General features: G+C 38.6%; 1 protein-coding gene across 1 annotated transcript; it reads left to right on the forward strand.

Moving 5' to 3' along the window:
• The first annotated feature begins 793 nt into the window (after nucleotides 1–793).
• On the forward strand, nucleotides 794–15,777 carry LOC113925406 (regucalcin-like). Its single transcript, XM_027600067.1, has 2 exons — nucleotides 794–1,359; nucleotides 15,663–15,777. Exons 1-2 carry the CDS (start codon nucleotides 794–796, stop codon nucleotides 15,775–15,777), a joined length of 681 nt encoding a protein of 226 aa, XP_027455868.1.
• Nucleotides 15,778–19,921: the final 4,144 nt, after the last annotated feature.

The raw sequence follows: 19,921 nt of genomic DNA on the forward strand, positions 1-19,921 counted from the left end.
AGGGGGGGAAATCGGAGGGGGAGATGAACCATGAGAGACTATGGACTCTGGGAAACAAACTGAGGGTTCTAGAGGGGAGGGCGGTGGGGGGGTGGGTTGGCCTGGTGATGGGTATTAAAGAGGGCACGTACTGCATGGAGCCCTGGGTGTTATACGCAAACAATGAATCATGGAACACTACATCACAAACTAATGATGCAATGTATGGGGATTAACATAACATAATAAAATTTTTAAAAATATATTATTAACATTAATAATATTAGCATTATTAATAAAATGAGCACACAGATACAATCAATTTTTTTGTATATGATATACCTTCCAAGGGAAGGAAACATGTCCTAAGACATAAAAATTAATATCAATAATAAAATATATAATGTTAATAAAGTAGGTGCTATTATTGGGCATTTTCTAGGCATCAACCATTGTAGTAAGTACTTTACATATAATTTAATTAACCTCTTTGAATCTCAATTTCATTATTTATGAAATGACTTTAATATCTATCATGTAGAGTTATTTAGAAAATTATAAGTATTATTATAACACATTCAATTCACTGTCTGGAAAAAGTAGGCATGCAATAAATGATAGCTAGTAATAATAATTGTTATAATAGAATCTACTTTATGAGTTATAAGGATATATTTATACTTTTTTGAAAAATGCTTATCATATTGCTTAGTGCATTATATATACTAATTAATAGAAGGTATTATGTGATAAAAATAAATGATGACGCTGGCTCTCCGAGGGTCACCGACACCAAGAGAGCTCCCCGTTGACAATGTCTTCCATTAAGACTGAGCGTGTTTTGCGGGAGAACTGCCGGTGTGGGGAGTCTCCGGTGTGGGAGAAGGCGTCCAACTCGCTGCTCTTTGTAGATACTCCTGCAAAAAAGGTTTGCCGTTGGGATTCGCTCAGCAAGCGCGTGCAGCAAGTGACTGTGGATGCCCCCGTCAGCTCTGTGGCCCTTTGCCAAGGAGGAGGCTCTGTCGCCACCATTGGAACAAAGTTCTGTGCTTTGAACTGGGAAGATCAGTCAGCAGTAGCCCTGGCCACAGTAGATAAAGACAAGAAAAACAATCGGTTCAATGATGGGAAGGTGGGTCCCTCTGGGAGTTGCTTTGCTGGCACCATGGCCGAGGAGACAGCCCCCGCGGTTCCGGAGCGGCACCAGGGGTCCCTGTGCTCCCTCTTTCCTGACCACCACGTGGAAAAGTATTTTGACCAGGTGGACATCTCCACTGGTTTGCACTGGCCCCTGGACCACAAAATCTTCTATTGCATTGACAGCCTGTTCTACTCCGTGGATGCCTTTGACTATGACCTGCAGACAGGAAAGATCCGTAGGTACTTTTTCATTATTCTTCTTAATACTGCTGGGATTTTTTTTTTCATATGTGTGTAACTAGGAAGCTGCCTCTTCCTCGACTGCTATGAAAAGGCCCTTACTTGTCAAATAAAGAACTGTTGATGTGATGAAAAAATAATAATAAATAAATAAATAATTGAGTATTTACCATTTACTATCAATTTACCATTGAGAATGGTTTGGTCGGTCGGGATGGAGGTCAGAGAACAGTCCAGAACACAGCTCCAAAGTGTTGTTGAAAAGATTGTCTGTCGTGTTTTAATCTCTTGCTCCTGTGTTGGGGGTGGGTGGAATGTGAGAATCTTTTCTGGGGGGGAGGGTCCAGCAGCGTTCCTGCAACTGGAAAAGGGTTAGACATTGTCAACCCTGGCTTATGAGGTGTTACAAGTGTAGGGTAGAGGTTTTAGGCCAGCACTGGGATGAGGTGGCAATGCTAATTATTCTTTCTAGTCTAATGGCATTGAATTAGGACAACTGTGTTCTTTCGGGGAATCTGTTGAAAGCCATGGATCTTTTGTCATTGTCATTTGTTTATTTGCTGATACCATGTCTCTTGGGATTTTAAGACACTTTTTGCTTCTTCAATGTGTACTGTCAACTGTAGCTCTGTCTAAAACATGGTCAGATTATTAATGATCCCAGTTTTCATCTCTCTGTGTTTATCCATTGCACTTACTATGAATCATTTTAATAATTCCTTAAAATACCATCCCCAAGTCAGTCCATATGGCCTTCTGATCTCATACTTAGTAATAAACACAAGGACATATGGTTATAAAATGAAGTCTTTCAGGATGCTCCAGTTCATTATTCTATTGCCCCTTAAAGGAACAGAGTGAGCTGATCCAAAAGGCCAGATAGTAAATAAGCGTGATCTCATCCTCTTGCTCGGCATTGGCTGCCACCTCCTTGGGGAATAATTACTTCATAAACTCAGGCTGCCCCTTTCAGTGGTTTTATATAACACAAGGATAGCTTTTTAGAACACATTCAGAATTAATGCTACTCTTATCTGAGATCAGAGAAGCCTAAATAGATCTGGTTCTATTGAGTGGTGTTGGGAAATCTGATTCTTGGTGAAGCATTTTTCTAGAACATCTGAGCCTAAGTTCAAACCCAGGGTGGAGTTCTTAACCAAATCAGACATCGTGATTACATTCATAGAAATATAAACCCTAGGGACAGACCCAGAAAGATAAATAAAATTACCATATGAGGGATACACCCTTGTGCATATGCAAGTTGGTGGCTATTGAGAAATATGAATATAAAATTTCAACAATCCTGGTCATGAAAACTACCAGGTAGAATAATCAGGATATTCCATTTTGTTCATCAGATTTGAAAGGTAAAACAAATAATGCCCATGCCCTTAAAATTGTAGTGAGAGCAATTATCCTTAAATATTGCACACGAGAAAGTAAATTCTGCCATCTTTTAAAAGGTTATTTCAAAAGAGGAATCAAACACCTCAAAATAGATATAATATATATTCTTTGACACAGTAATTTCTTATCTGTGACACTGTGCCCTGGAAATGTACAGAAATACATGATTATAAAATTTATAATCCTGAAAAAAATTTAAAACTACCTAAAAATCCAACATAACTTAATAATAAAAGTAATGTTTTCGAAAATATTTTTATGGTATATAAATTACCATAAGGGCAAAACAATAAGGGTGAAAATTATGTAAGAGTTTTATGACCTCAGCTATATTAAAACCTGTGAAGAAAATATATAAGAATGAAGTTATTTCTAGCTAATGGGAAAATGAATCATTTTTATCTGAGTATTTCTTTAATGTTCTCCATGGAGTATATAATCAGAAAAATGAAAGTAATTTTTTAAAAAGGGTACTTAGTGCTCATCTGAAAAAGCATCCTGAAATATGCGTGGAGAGACACAGTAGAGAAAACTAAGAACTTAAAGGGATATAAAATATTGGAGTAATTTGGGTTGACTTTTCCAGATTTGAAATCATTCTTTTCTTTCATTAATTGCAGAATTGCTTTCAAAAAATACTTTCGGTTTCAAATACCCAGAGAGCTCAGTTTGAGGTACATTGAGTCTAAGGGGAAAAAATTTTTAATAAGAAGAAAAGATGTCATTTTTTAAAAGGGTGGTTTCAGATGGGTTTGGCACAATTGAAAATGTGTCTTTGAAATGTGTTTAGTATTTCCAGACAAGGAGGAACTGTCACCTCACATTGCTTGTGAATCACTGCACATCTGGTCCTCCTGCCCTGGGACAAAAAATGCAACAGGAAACAGAAGACATTAAAAGACAGTGGACATTGTTTGCAATCAAATCTCAGATTGCTGTCTGCCTGCCTTCCTTCCTTCCTTCCTTCCTTCCTTCCTTCCTTCCTTCCTTCCTTCCTTCATGCCTGCCATGTTTAAAAAAAATAGCAAATGATGTTTCACCACTCATGGGAACTTAGCATTGCAGCCTGCTGTGGTATTACTCTGCACGCCCTGTTCAACCAGCCCTCTGTGGAGGTGATGTTAGGCTTCAGGTAGTAGATCAACTTGGTCAGGTGAACTCACTCAACTCACCAGCTTCATCTCAATTTCTTTGAACGTTTCTTGATTTATTTGAGTGCTAAAACCTAGAACTGGGCACCTTCCTTGCAGTTGAAATGCCACAATTTAGACCAACTAAACTTTAAAAATAAAGAAATAAAGAAAAGGTTTAGAGCAGCAGTTTTTTTCAGTAGGAATTATTGGTTTAGTTAAGGTTTCAGGTTGTTGGTTTGTTTGTTTTCATTATCATAAAGGTTTTTTGGAGTAAAATGGTTTTCTGTCCAGGCTTGAAGGGTCCAGTACCATTCAGGGTAATGGTATCTGTAGGCATAGGGAAAGGGCAAGTGTGGTGGAGTGGAAAATTTGTTTTCCCTTTCTTTACAATCCCGCCTTCTTGTTTCCCTCCCTACTGTTGGGTGACTCATATACAGTTTGTCTTTGCCCACCTTCGTATCTACTCATTTCAGAAACAATTGTTTTCTTTTCTTGAGACTTTAAAGATGAAAGAACATAGCTTGTCTTGACAAAACAAAACAAAAACAACAACCAATATGACTTCCCCAATTGTCATTTGTCCTTCTTTTCCTTTCTTTTTTCAATCGCATACTAATGAATTCCTATTATACACCTTGCCAAAGAGCTGGATGGTAGGAATATAAGACAGAAGGAGGAAAATGATATAGCCATACTGTAATTTTAGTTTAGTATTAAAAATGAGTTGGAGAAAAATAAAATTGAATACAGAAAGTCCATTTGGGATTCTTTTGTAATAATCCAAGCAAGAGATGACCATGGTCTAAACAATAGAGGTAGTATATATCATGGATAATTTTAAAAGTATATAAAAGACGGAATCATGAGGACTTGGTAATTGATTGTGGTGTTGGGGAAAGGAGAAAGAGACAGTCATGAAGACTGTGAAGGTTAAGATTGATGGATGGCATTCACTGAAATTCAGAGAACAGATGAAAATGCAGTCTGTGGTGGGTGGGAATATGAGTTCAGTTTTGGGAATGCTGGGTATGAGATTTTGTTCAGATATCCAAATGGAGATACCTAACATGAAATTGAGTGTAAAGGTCTGATGCCCAGCACAGTATCTGGACTATAAACACATGGTTCAAAACATAAACATGACTGAAGTCATGGAATATATGAAATGAATATATGGAATCACCCAAGGAGAATATATAAATGGAGGGCCTAGGAGAGAACCCAGAGATACACCAAAGAAAAAGTTCATTTCAAGAAGATATTAGTGTTCAAGAGGCTGTTGATGACTTTGTCAAACTCAGTTTCAGCGGTACAGTGGAAATAGGACTCAGGTGGCAAGATGTTGAGAACCAAGCAGCCCAAAACTCTAGGATCTCCATCAGTTGATGCATGTGCATTTTTGGACAGATTTAATTTGATAAGCTAAATACTCTAAGTTGTTTTGGGAGAAGGTGGCAAATGCCATTTGTACTTGGCAGCAGAAATATTCTCTTCTTTTCAGTTACTGTTTTTAAAATTAGGCCATTTTAATTCTTTATACTTCTGATGATACAGCCTGGTGAAGGGAACAGACTAGTTAATTAAGGATTTTACTGTGCTTCTCTGGGGCGCTTGGGTGGCTCCGTCATTAGGTGTCTGCCTTCGGCTCAGATCATGGTCCTGAGGTCCTCAGCTCCCTGTTCAGCAGGGAGTTGGCTTCTCCCTCTCCCTCTGACCCTCTCTCTCACTCGTGCTCTTTCTCTCTGTCTCTCTCAAATAAATAAATAAAATCTTTAAAAAAGAATACTATTGTGCTTCTCAATGTGAGCATTTGCTAAATTTCACATTATATAAAATCATTTGTTTTGAAGAAAGGAAAATAAATGGTTATTTCTTTTTATTGAGGATGAGGTAAGTGGTGGTCTCTAAATGAAATAAAATATTTAATTTTTTATCCTAAGCAGGCTCCTCACCCAGCACAGAGCCCTACGAAGGGATTGATCTCACAACCCTGAGATCATGACCTGAGCCAAAAATCAAGGGTCGGATGCTTAACCAACTGAGCCACCCAAGTGCTCCCTGAAATATTTAATTCTAAAGTAAAATGAAGAGATGCCTGGGTGGTTCAGTCGGTTAAGCATCTCCCTTTGGCTCAGGTCCTGGGATCACGTCCTACATCAGACTCTCCACTTCTCCTTCTGTCTCCTGCGCCCCCTGCCTGTGTCCCCCACCCCAACAAATAAATAGAATCTTAAAAAAATAAGTACAACGAATAATGTGAGTTTACTCTGACAGAACAAATATATCCAGTCATTGGAGATTGACAAAGATTGGTAAATAAAGCAAAACACACAAACAGATCCCCACCTATATATCTTAAGGAACATAGGGTTTCTTAAGGAATAATGAACATATAGTTGTTATTTGTTCTTGTTCTTTGAATAATAAATGTTAATACAATATGGTTGAAGTAAATTACAGTATTTAGTTTTCCAAAGATGGCGTGGGAATATGTAGTTAAATGGAGAGTATGACCAGCTGTTTCCTCAGGATAGAAATATCCCAGAAGTAATTTAAAAATGCTTCTACTTTTACACAGGAAGATTCTGGAGGCAAGCTCACTTTATGATTACTTTTGAAATTTCATGGATATTGAATTCGTTCCAAAATTGACTGTAAGGTTTCAAAGAGCAACATTTGCATTCCTTATTGAATTTAGAATCTGTCATTCTTCAAAATATTGGGTTGATGATTCAGAAAGGGCACATAGTCCCCTTTCTTTGCTTAAACAATGGGTTTTATCCAAAAATCTCAAAGTACTTTATACAAATTAACTCACAGACCAATCCTTTTAATATTTTGAATGAAGATTAATGAGACTCCTATCCCACATATGGTAACATGGAGTTTCTGGAAACCTTGGATGAAGTGAATGAGACATGACATAGCTGCCAGCAAGTTTGCAGATGAGCCAAGAATAGCAAACAAGATTTCTACTTAACTGTTTTAACCACCAGACACAGACACAAAAAATCGTAGGTATTAAATAATTAAAACAACAGACTAAAACATGGTCTAGAAGGGGAAGCTTTTTTACTCCAGGTCTACCTGTGTGTGAGTCTGAACAAATCTCTAGATTTTGATGGTCTTGGAGGTCATCTGGGGTAAACTGATTTCTAAGAGTCCTTCTAGAACTGATACTCTAATTCTCTGCAGACCTCACTCTGGAGAAGAGGTCTTGCCTGAAAATAGAATGATTGAAAATATTTGTGGAAATGGAGCTGTGGGACGTTCCTATGCATCTCTACATTCTTCTCCTTAGCAATATTTACTGAATTCTGCCTCAGAACTAGCTCTCATTGTTTTTCAATTGCTATTTCCATAACTTCTTTCCAACAAAGTCAGTTTCAAATTAAGTCAGCTATGATAGTCTCTAGATCATTATACAATTAGCCTCATCCTTTATCCTTTTCTCCAAGGAAAAAGAACATAGGTACATAAAAGCAGGGTGATTAGGAATGCAGGTTCTGGAATCCTACTTACTAGGCATAAATCCTAGCTCTGCAATTTAATTGGTGTGTGACTTTGGAGAATCTATTGAATCGATCTGAGTTCCAGTTTCTTCATGTCTGAAAAGGGGAAGATAATATACGACCATTTATAATACTAAATAGGGACACCTGGGTGGCTCAGTTGGTTCGGCATCCAACTCTTGATTTTGGCTCAGGTCATGATCTCAGGGTTGTGGGATCCAGCACAGCATCTGCCTCTGCGCTCAGTGCAGAGTCTGCCTGAGATTCTCTCTCTCTCTCTCTGCCCACCGTCCCCTCACTGCTCACGCTCTGTCTCTCTCTCTCAAATAAATAAATAAATCTTTAAAAAATAATAGTAATAAATAGTTTGTGGGGAATAAATGAATATAAAGACTTTAGCATACCTGCTACATAGTAAATAGCCTTGCTTCTCTGTCTTTTTTCTTTCTTTCTTTTTTTAAAAGAGTTTATTTATTTGACAGAGAGAGACAGCGAGAGGAGGAACACAGGGAGAGAGAGAGTGGGAGGGGGAGAGGCTGGCTTCCTGCCGACCAGGGAGCCCGATGCGGGGCTCGATCCCAGTACCCTGGGATCATGACCTATGCCGAAGGCAGTCACTTAACGACTGAGCCACCCAGCCGCCCCTTTTCTTTCCTTCTTTCTTTTTTTTCTTTTTGAGAGATACCTACCCAGACTCGATTGTATGCCATCCTTTTTTTATCACGAGCTGGAAGTCCAGGAACTACATTTCCCAGAATTCATTGCCATCAATATTCTGGTTTAAATCCTTTAATGAGATACATATATGTGAGATTTTGAAAGTAGAAAATAGATAGAAATTAATATAACTCCTCCCCCAGAGACAGGTGATGCGTGAGCTTTAGTAATAGACAAATACGAGGTTTTGCTAGTGGCTTTAATGAAGTCCCCAAAGAATTACCATTTTAACGCCACAGGTAGCCAAGATCATTGGCAGTGGTCTCCAGGAATTTCAGTAATATCCTAATTTCTTGAAAGAAAGCAGTAGCTTCACTTAAATTTCACTTCTTCTTGTCTTTCAATGGTTTTGTAAGGACCTAATTTTCTAAATTAAATGCCTTCCGCCTTGAATGGTTTCTGTTTTCTTGTCTAGTTTCCGAATGAAATCTATGAGATTACTGAGTAAGAAAGACAGAAAATAATAATAACAATAATAACTTAATATTTAGGTCTTTACTCAAATGATATCTTTTTTAAAAGATTTTTATTTATTTATTTGAGAGAGAGAGAGAGAATGAGAGATAGAGAGCACAAGAGGGTAGAGGGCCAGAGGGAGAAGCAGACTCCCTGCCAAGCAGGGAGCCCGACGTGGGACTCGATCCCGGGACTCCAGGATCATGACCTGAGCTGAAAGCAGTCGCTTAACCAACTGAGCCACCCAGGCGCCCTCAAATGATATCTTTTTAATGAGGGCTTCCTGACTATCTGAAATTTCAACCCTGTTTCCATTTCCCTGCTCTTTGAAAATCTCCTTGGCATTTTTTTCACTTTAAAAAATAATAGTGATCTTATTTATTTTGTTTATTGTATTTCTTTCTGGAAAATTTAGCTCACAAGCCTGTGTATTTTTGACACTTTGTCTCACTGTTGACCCTTCAGCCTTTCAAATATATATATATACATATATATATATACATACATATATATATATATATATATATATATATATATCTGGCATGTAGTAGGTGCTCAATAAAAATACTTGTTGGGGGTACCTGGGTGGCTCAGTTGGTTAAGTGTCTGCTGGTTAAGGGTCTGCCTGTGGCTCAGGTCATGATCCCGGGATCCTGGGATCACACCCCACATCACATCGAGCTCCGGGCTCGGCAGGGAGTCTGCTTCTCCCTCTGCCCCTCCCCACCTCGTGCTCATGTTCTCTCTCTCTCTCAAATAAATAAATAAAATCTTTTTAAAAATACTTTTTGAATTAAAAAGTGAAATATTTATTATGTACCAGATTTTATTCTAAGTGCCAAATGTATATTATCTTATTTAATATTTCTAAACAAACCTATCCAATGGCTATTACCATTATGCCTAGTTTATTAGAGCAAAGACCTAGCTGCAAAAGTGGTGGAGCAAAGGTGTGAACTCAGACTGACTCCCGAACCTGTACTGTTAACCATGACACCACGTTGAATGAATACCTTCTCTTTTTCGGGTATGGGACTAAGTCCTCCATATTGTGTTGGAATTTCATAAGGATACCATGTGTTATGTGTATTTATTCCACTTATAAAATGAGAAAATTGAGGATTATAGAAGTTAAGCCGTTTTTACAAGGTGATATAGCAACTTAATGGCACAGCTCAAATCCTCTTGGGTCTGTCTGCCTCTAAGGTCTCAGGGCTATGCATCTTACCAAACTAGGAAACATTTTCAAAGATCATCAGAAGCTTTTCTCTTGAATTCAGATAAGACATATAAAGAAAAATTATATTGTATATACTGCCCATGAGTAAAACCAGAGAAATAGGTTTAAATCTGCATATGCTTTTATTAGAACAGACACATTTTAGTACAAGGGAGGTCTTCTTGTCAGATGTTAACATAATCTTGGTTATAGCATATTATTTTCATTAAGCAGTAACTGTTTCCAGGGTGTGAGCCTATTTAGCTTATAATAGGACACAGTGTAAATACCATGCCCCCAATTCCAAAGCTCAGCAAAAACAAAACAGCTGTCTAATATGAGGCATTTTTATAGGCTGAATGAACAGCTCACATTGTTATGGAAAGGCCAATTTTATGAAACCACACTTTAAAAAGCAAGTTGGACCCTGCCTATTCTCCTTTCCTTTGTTAGGCAAAAAAAAAAAAAAAGAAAGCTTAAGATGTAGACAGCATTATCTCTTAAAATGTCTCTGGTAATGGATGAGACCCTCTCTTTGGAAGAGACCCTGCCCTTCATTCAGTAAATCATTTAAACATAGGAGGGAGAGTTTAGCAAAACAGAAGGATGAGATGCTGGAAATAGACACTGTAATTTCCATTGTAGGGGGCAGGGGACCTTATTATACAAAGCAGTAACAGCAGATGGATATTCTTTATTGACTGGAGTCACCCATTTGCACGCAAGAGGAGGATGAGATTTGGAAATGAGCTGTCCTTTCTCCCCACTGTTCCATCCCCTCCCAAGATTCCCACACTCCAGTCATTAGAATATGCTAACTTGGAACTTCTTGAGGATGAGAAAAATTTTTTGTCTTCATTAAATGCACATATACCTCGTTCCTCACTTTTATAGACCTAATCTAATGCATTCGGGTTTTAGACGATTTCATGTGATATTTCTGTGACTCTGTCATGATCATGTTTTTAGCTTGGCAATTATTTGAGTTGCAGGGACAAAAGACCTTCGGTATACAAGAAAACATTTTTTCTCTGTGTAATAATACTGTTGTTGGATGTGGTCATGTCTTTGAGAGTTTTTATGAAATGGAAAATTGAAGTGATTAGGAATATGAAGTATAGTTTAGTATCTGGATGTGTAGAAAGAATCCTAGACTGGGAATCAGCAGACTTAAATCCTGACCTTGGTTCTTCCACTAATTAAGAGTGTAACCTCAGATAATTCTCTTAACTTTTCTGGTCTTCAGAGTCTTCTTCTATAAAAGATGGAAAGTATATTATTTTATCTCATCACAAAAGAAAACACATGGACAAAGAAAAAAAATCAATATTTAGACAAATTGAAAAGCTTATTTAACAAGTCAAATTTTTATGTAAAAGTCACCAGAACAATTTCTTTTTATTTTATTTTATTTTATTTTATTTTATTTTATTTTATTTTATTTTATTATTTGAAAGAGAGACAGCAAGAGCGAGAGATGGAACACAAGCAGGGGGAGTGGGAGAGGGAGAAGCAGGCTTCCCGCTGAGCAGGGAGCCCGATGCGGGGCTCGATGTGGGGCTCGATCCCAAGATCCTGGGATCATGACCTGAGCCAAAGGCAGACGCTTAATGACTGAGCCACCCAGGCGCCCCACAATTTCTTTTTTCATTCATCCCGGGTCAATGATAACCACATGAAGCCAAGGACAGGATTGTTTATCTAATTTAGTAAATATTAATAATAATAATATCTGAGCTTAATTATGAGGATAATTTAGTAAAATCAGAAGAGTTTGGGGCTTTGTAGTCTACAAACTACAGACTGTTGTATTTTCATCTTGTTTATAAGTACAGGCAGACCTGATGCATGGCCCATATATTTACCTCCTGGAAATGAGAACTAGAATCTTTATTTGTTCTTATAAAACACTAGCCCATCACAATGAGGGATGAAACTTTACAGAACAGGGCCAAGGGTACATAAGCTATGCCCCCACTGGAATAAAGTGTTAGCTAAAGCAGATTGTTGGGGTCCTGGAATTATGTTGATTTTTTTAATTTGGTAAAACCATTCAAATCAACTGGATTTATAGGAGATGATGGTTGGATAAACCTGACTACACAATAGCTTTCAGAAGCAAAAAGATCTGTCCCTGATGAGATGAACACTGACTTGTCTGTCCCTTACCTTTCTGCCACCTCCAACAAGTACGGCAGTTTTGAGCTCCGAGAAATATCTAAAGGAAGAGATGGTAAGGGAAAACATGCACTGCATGGACTGTACTTTCTGTAAATTGGCCTTTTTGAATTTGTCAAATAGCTTGGAACACGTAGGTGGTGTGTGATGCTAAAATGCCTTCTCATGCTTTGGCATTAAGAATTGTCCATGGTTCTCAACGGGTGATAATGACAGGGTGTGTTTGCACAATTTAAACTTTGGTGGAATACTTTCTTTGGAGGGAAACTTTGGGCAATTTCCCAGGTTTGATTTTTTTTAATCACTAAAATATGCTTTTGACTTGAGGTAAATTAATTTGTGTTATTTGTGCTGCAATTAAATGTGTCCAGCTTGGCAATTATTTTCCTTCTCTTTAAAAAAACATTCCTGTTTGTTTATTCTTTCTTTGTAGCTTGGAGGAAACCCAATCCACTTTGGAACAAGGCTTTTTAAGACATGGATGTAATTTGGTGATGAGATGGATCCACATTATACCCATGACCTTTCCCACTTTCACCACCTCCCTTGTGCATTCATTTCATCAGAGGTGGAAATGTAAAACAATACAGTCAGTTATGTGTTAGGGGTCTCAAAAATACCCACCTTAAGTACTTTTTTAAAATCCAAATAGGCAACATGAAAATATGCTGACTTAAGAGTTGTTAAAATTTACCAACCTCCCACACTTATACAAAAATACTATAATCCTTGTAACGGAGTAAATTGCGATCATTTTTTAGGAACATGTCTTTAAATACTTTGAGAAAGCTTGTGATAAACTCAAAATGAAGTCTAGAAATAAATAAGTTATTTGAGTGATTCAAATAGCTTTATAACTGTACTTGCACTTGTTTCATTTTTATATTATCAGAATAGTGTTGCTTATACCATACGCATGAGGACTAACTCAAGGAAATAACTAAGATGCAGTAGGGTTTGTTCTTAGCTTTTGTAGCTTTATGGAGGAACACAGTGGGAAGTGGGAAAGAGCATCTCCTAAGAGAGACTCCAGGGTGTTGACATCGTATTTCTTATATTTTTGTTCAATTACTACCTTGAATTTTAATTCATGCAATGAACTGACTTAGACACCTACAACATCTGAATTCTTCATGGACATGTAATCTCAGGCCACTTTCTTACTAGACTGAAGTCACAGGGTTTTATGCAACATTTTTCCTACTATAAATGCTTTTCTGGGCCTATCTCTGCCACTAAACAGTAGACCTAAGTTTTCTCTCTACACCCTCTGGGTAACAGTTTTATCATTGAGAAAGAGCAAAACAAGAGTAGCAGACTAATTCATCCCAACATTTTTTTCAGCAACTCTTTCTATTCTTCAGATGAAATTTTACATGGAAACCCATTGACAAATATTTTTTTTTAAGTAGCATTGTTTTAAAGGCACAGTGTCTCTCTAGCAGATGGAAGTGGGGCGCTGAGACGAGGTCGCTGGATAACCCAGTTAAAAAAAAAACTCTAGCAGAAATTTTCTTTAAGGTTTTGACTATGGTATCTATAAATTATGTTCAAATACATCAGCAGATACTATGTGGGGGAACATATATATATATTATTTGTTTAGCCTGCAACCCCTATGCTTCTAGTATTTCATCCAGAATGTCCAATCTGGAGATCATCGATGAATGTGCTAATCAAGGATGCACAATCTAGAACTGGATCCTGGACCTCAGGAAGCTTATCCTCCAGAAGCAGTGACTTTGCTCTGTTACTTGTGTTTGGATCGATCACTGCTACTTTGATAATTAATATACTGGATGTCAGAAATGGGACATTTATGGGTGAAAATAACAGATTGTTGACAAGAATGATTCATGTTAAAAGTGATTTTTTACTACAGAAATGTAAATATTCAACATGTGTGTCTTGGCTAAAATATTTAGAAGACACTTTCCACACATGCATGAACAAAAAGAACTCAAAGAAGTTTTGTAACCTACACCCTTTGAAAAGATGTTCTAATCTAAATCCCCAAAGATTCCTGTGTCCAGCCTTGGATTCTGGAGGATTCTGGTTGTTTGATTCAGCTGTAACGGTGACAATTCTGGCTCTGGAATGTTGTTATGTCTGCTTCTAGAATATTGCTCTGTCTGCCTCAAGCGAACTTTTCTTGCAATTGGTGAAAACAGTATCTAAAAGGACCGTGAGCTGAGACATCCTCAAGCCAACAGAGTAAGTTGCATAAATAGTTTTGTTTTGGCTTTCTAAGCATTGTTTTGTATGTGTTTTGCTTGCACATTTGGCAGAATTTAGACTGAGATCTCATTTCATTATAACTAGTAGCAAGGCTATAGGTGAAGTAGATAAGCCCTGACTCATCTCAAAGTTCATTGTTGGTCACTAGCAGAGACAAAATAGTTATTCATAACCAAGTGGGCTCAACTCCATTTACCATTGTCTCTTATTGCTAGAAACTTCTTTGACTTGAAATATAAGAGCACAATGGGAAAATATTGATATACCCCTTCAAATGATATTATACCTTTGGCCCTGACTTAATCATTTATGCCTGTGATTTTCCTGAAATAACTTGTTTTGGTGCCAAGAGAACTGTCAGAATCAGCTGACAGCTACTTTTGAAGCATTTAATAGGTGCTATTTACTCTAGAAGAAAAATATGTAATCTTTTTCTTTAACAACTTTAATATTTTATTGGAGAGATAAGATACTTACATAGAAAAAGTACTTGTAAAATATAAGGAGGTATATAGTGAATGAAAAAATGAATGATAAGGAAATAAATACAATAAAAATTCAAAGAGAGAGAACTGTGGCAATTGTGACCAAGAAAGATTTGAGTATTGAAGCAGGTCTATCATATGTGTGAGATTTAGACAGGGCTTAATACAGGCAGGAACTTATTCTAATGGCCTCTGGGAACAAAGACGGGCTAGGTTGAACTTGTGAATTCCCCTGAAATGCAGGTTAAAGAACTCAGATTCTAAAGTATGTTTGATATATTTTTCTGCCATAAATCCCTTTAGTTCTGGGAGGGAGGCAACCTAAAACTTTTTGAGAGCGTAGAAACCCTACTCTGGCAAAGTGTTCCTGGAAGGTGTATTGCACTTCTGTGAGATTTAGTAGATGAGGAAGATGAGCCTTCACACTACAGGAGCTGACAGGAAGTTAGCCCCCTTCTCCCACTCTTCAGGTACTTGCTAGGAAATAACTTTTGGTCATTTTCCTAGGACAAAGTAAAGGCTGAGATTTTGAAATTAACCTGGCCAGTGTGTTCCCAAGATAGGAAGCTAGCACTGAAGTTAATGAAGGGTCAGAGGGCAGAACTCAGAGGCATCCTCCCCTGACAGAGAGACACTGACATTTCAAATGTTTGCAAAGCTCACCTATCTCTCCTCCCTGTAACCCATCACCTTCTACCACCTCTCCCTAATCTCTGTTTTCCTATCTCATTAATCAGAAAAGTCTGATTCTACCTAAAGTCAATGGGCAGGGTTGTAAATTCTTCCATGTTCCAATCAAACATGCAAAGACAAAGTGACTTCTTTACTTCTCTATAACGAGTTTGATCTCCTTTGTGAGCTCCCATCTTATTAAGTAGATGACTTAGAGAGATAAATTTATTCCAACTAGGTATTCTCACTCTGATTTAAAAATGTAAACTATTTTTTCTGCTAGGGTGGCCTCGGTAATACACAATAGATCAGAGTTCTGGCACGCCGTCTCTTTCTCTCCAAGAGAACAGCTGAGACTATGGGAGGAGGGTAATTTACATGGCATCACCGCAAACTAACACGGTTGTGTTAGCTGGAACCATTGGGAAGCAGATGCTGAAATGATAGGAGTTCAAGGGATTGATTTCAAGACGAAGGCTGTGCAAACTGAAAGGGGGAGGAAGCAGGACTGGAGAGGGAAAGCCTTCAGACTGCAGGTGTGGTACCTGTGTCCCGGAAGTGGGGAGGAAGCAGAACCGGGTAAGAAGACCACATGCAGATATGACAGAAGCCGTGGCCACAGCAAGCTCTCAAGGAGAGATTCACTGTTAGTGGGGTCTCTTGCTGGGCAGAAATAACCAGGCCCTGGTACCCCTGCTGTAATCAGTCATGAAAAGGGGCTAACCGGGAAGAGAGTGCTCTTGTTTCAAAAGGCAATGATACTGAAGTCCTTAAGGGAGCTGTCAGCTGACTACCCTCTTTGCAACTAGAGAGTTCTGAGTGGCATCCTGCCATCACTACCTCAAGTTCTTTGGATTCTTGGGTTTTTATTGGCCTCAGTCTCAGCTGTCTTCTTTCCTGACAGATGACACTGATGAGGGGCAACTGGTACCATTCCTGGGGAGTCTGTCACTTTTCTTCTCATGAGGCTGGCATAACTTGAGGTCTTTTCTTCTCTGCCTTGTTGAGGACTCATCAATCTTTCCTGGAAACTTGGCCACACCTTGACTTTCAGTACACTGTCGTACCGTCTGGCAAGATCCCCAGAGAGCTCTTAAATAACTTTTGTATATCCTCATGGTGGAGCCCCAGGGAAATCCCTGAATACATGACACATAAAAATTGGCAGCAGCAGAGTTGCCATTTAAGACACTGAATGCCATGTCGAATGGGAATTGGAAATTTTTTAGCGCAAGCCTGTCTCAACTATTCTGTGGGACATTTACACCAACCAACCAACCAACCAACAAACAAAAACAAAACCCACAAACAAAACAAAACAAAACAAAAAACCAAACCCAAACTAACAAACAAAAATTCACTCATTGATCCAAAACTCCAATGAGACCAGGCGCCCAACGTTTTCACGTACCTCTGTATATTTAAACTCGGATTCTCCCCTTATGTAATCACAGTGAATCATCCCACCTGGTGCAGCTATCTCCAGGTTGGGAGAGAACAGCTTGCCAGGAGATAAGCTTTCAATGTCCAAAAGGAAGTAGAGATAAAGCTCATCCCCTGCTGGCAAGACCCCCAACCTCTCTATCCTACTTTCTCTCTCTCTGATTTTGACCTGCTCAAGGGAGCTTAGGATACACTTCTAATCACCTGATGCCCTTTGTTCTCTTCGCCTTCTACTTCCTACCATATTGGGATCAGAAAGGGTAGGCTTTGGGCTCTCTATTTCCTGTTTTTCATAATCTACTTCCCCCTGTACCTAGCCCTGTAATGTGGTGAGTGAACCTGCCTTTTGCTAGAATTAGCAAATTCTTTCGAAATTAAAATTTCAAAAGAAATTTTAAGAAGTGTTAGAGAATCCTTTCTTACTCAACAAAGTCCAATAATTACTACTTTTGTCATACTAAAGAGATCGAGAGTATTAGGGTTCATTCACTTATTCATTCCGTAAGTATTTATTAGGTACATACTATGTGCTAGGCGCTCTTCTACTTGCTAAGAGAGAGCAGTAAAGAACAACAACAACAAATGAAGTCACTCTTCTCATATAACTTAGAGTCTAGAGAATTTAAAAACTCAAAGCTGACGAAGGAAACTTTGGTCCAGGCAGTACCTGCCCCTCCATTGCTCATGTGATTAGCCTCATGGTTCCACTTTGTGGTAGATTACAAGAAAACAGAACATCATGTGGGGTTGAGGCATGAAAAATAGAGATTTGATATTTGAGAAAATATATAGTTGTTTCAAAGAAATAAGCTCTTTATATGGATGTTACCAAATCCTTTGTCTGCAAATAACAAACCCAAGATATTGTTTAAAAAGGGAATTATTATTTTAAAGGGTAGGAATAGGAAAGAATCAGGAATATCGAAGAAAACAGAGAGGATCCATAATACTTGAAGAAATAAAGCCTTCCAAAATTGTATTAGATCGCACTTCATGTCACCAGGAACATAAATGCCCTGATAGAAATTTCAGTGTGTTGCACTTGGCTTTGACTCAATTATCAATTGATTTATGCAACAACTCTTTGTTTGTCACCCACTATGTGCTAAGGACAGTGCAAAGCTCTGGTAACATAATGATGTATGAAGCATGCTCTCTACCCTCAAAGAGCTCAAGTAATGAGGAGGAGAACCTACAAAATTACCAAAATAATAAGAAATATAATGGAGATATGGAACAAGGTCACTCAGTAGCACTGTTTGCCTAGTGAATTCAGAGCAATCTTCATAGAGGTGGCAATTACTATGTTCTAATGTGAGTTAAAAGCAGTTTTCTAGCTGACGGATCCAAGAGTGAGCAGCATTCTGAACAAAAGGATCAGACTTTGTATAGACATAGGGGCCTGTAAATAGCTTTGGAATTGAAAAGAGGTTATGGTGAGGGTTTCATGTCTGAAAAAGAAGATAGACCACTTAAAGAGTTTAGAATTTTCCAAAAGGTCTGGATAGCCAGACACAAATTTTGAGCAGGGAGGTAAAATAGATATATATTTTAGAAAGATCACTCAGACAATTGAGTACTTCAATTCTTCTCAAATTTTAGTGGGCACCTCAATCACTTAGAAGGCTGGTTAAAACATAGATTGCTGGGCCCCACCTCCTGGGTTTCTGGTTCAGCACGTGTTGGTGGGGACCCATGATCTACACTTATCACAAGTTCCCACGTGATCCTGAGACTGCACATCTCAGGATTGTACCTCCAGAACTACCGAGTAGAGCACAGAATGAAGTCAGGCAGGACCAAAGAAGGGGCTGTAATTAATGTCATGTCTCTTTCTTATAAAAATTTTTTCCTCGGGGCACCTGGGTGGCTCAGTTAAGTGTCTGACTCTTAATTTTGGCTCAGGTCATGATCTCAGGGTCACAGGATCGAGCCCCACGTCAGGCTCTAGCTGGGCATGGAGCCGGCTTAAGATTCTCTCTCTCCCTCTCCTTCTGCCCCTCCCCCTCCATGCCCGGGCACTCTCTCTCTCTCTCTCTTAAAAAAAATTTTTTTTACTCAGTCCTCTCAATAACCTTTTTAAAAAGTTAATTTTTGCTATTTCCCATTAGTGAACATTCTTTAGGTTGTAGTCCTTTTCCAAAGAAAAGCATTATCTGCAGTCTTCCGAGACAGGGAAAGAACAGAGGAAATAAAAAACATATTGTGGTTCAAAACAATTCTTTCAAAGTGAGGCATCTTCTGCTTTCTGTTTTGTAGCTATGGAGAAACATTGGGCCTGAGCTGTTTCATGAAAGACAGCGGTGTGTACGATGACTTTGGAACCAGACAAACATCTGTTCATATGAAACACTGAGCAGGTCACTAATCTGCCTCAGGATCAGCCTCCTCGTTTGTAACGTGTAACTGGGAACCTTGTCCTCTCAAATTTAGTGAAGCAATAAATGAGATCACGTAAATTAAATGCAGATACAAATTAGGCAGGCAGATTATAATGACTCCTCTCCTCTTCATCACCTAAGTAAAATTAAAGCCTGTGTGCCTGGGTGTGAGTGTGTGTAATACGTGTGTGTGTGTGCACGAGTGTGCACGTGTACACACACAGTGGAGGAGATCGATTGAAGTCAGCAGAACTAGAGGCAGGGTAATAATTCGATGTAATTTCTCTTTCTTTTTTTTCTCTTTAAATTTTGTATTGTTATGTTAATCACCATACATTACATCATTAGTTTTTGATGTACTGTTCCATGATTCATTGTTTGTGCATAATACCCAGTGCTCCACGCAGAACGTGCCCTCTTTAATACCCATCACCAGGCTAACCCATCCCCCCGCCCCCCTCCCCTCTAGAACCCCCAGTTTGTCCTTCAGAGTCCATCATCTCTCATGGTTCGTCTCCCCCTCCAAATTCCCCCCCTTCATTCTTCCCCTCCTGCTATCTTTTTTTTTTCCTTAACATATATTGCATTATTTGTTTCAGAGGTACAGATCTGTGATTCAACAGTCTTGCACAATTCACAGTGCTCACCATAGCACATGCCCTCCCCAATGTCTATCACCCAGCCACCCCCTCCCTCCCACCCCCAACCACTCCAGCAA

The sequence above is a fragment of the Zalophus californianus genome, chromosome 4 (genome assembly GCF_009762305.2).
Source record: "Zalophus californianus isolate mZalCal1 chromosome 4, mZalCal1.pri.v2, whole genome shotgun sequence".
Lineage (NCBI taxonomy): Eukaryota > Metazoa > Chordata > Mammalia > Carnivora > Otariidae > Zalophus > Zalophus californianus.

Excerpts from the sequence above, each read along its gene's own strand:
- LOC113925406 (XM_027600067.1), top strand. The coding sequence starts at position 794 with ATGTCTTCCATTAAGACTGAGCGTGTTTTGCGGGAGAACTGCCGGTGT. Across the intron at positions 1,360-15,662 it reads CAGACAGGAAAGATCCGTAG|GGTGGCCTCGGTAATACACA; the intron begins GTACTTTTTCAT and ends TTTTTCTGCTAG.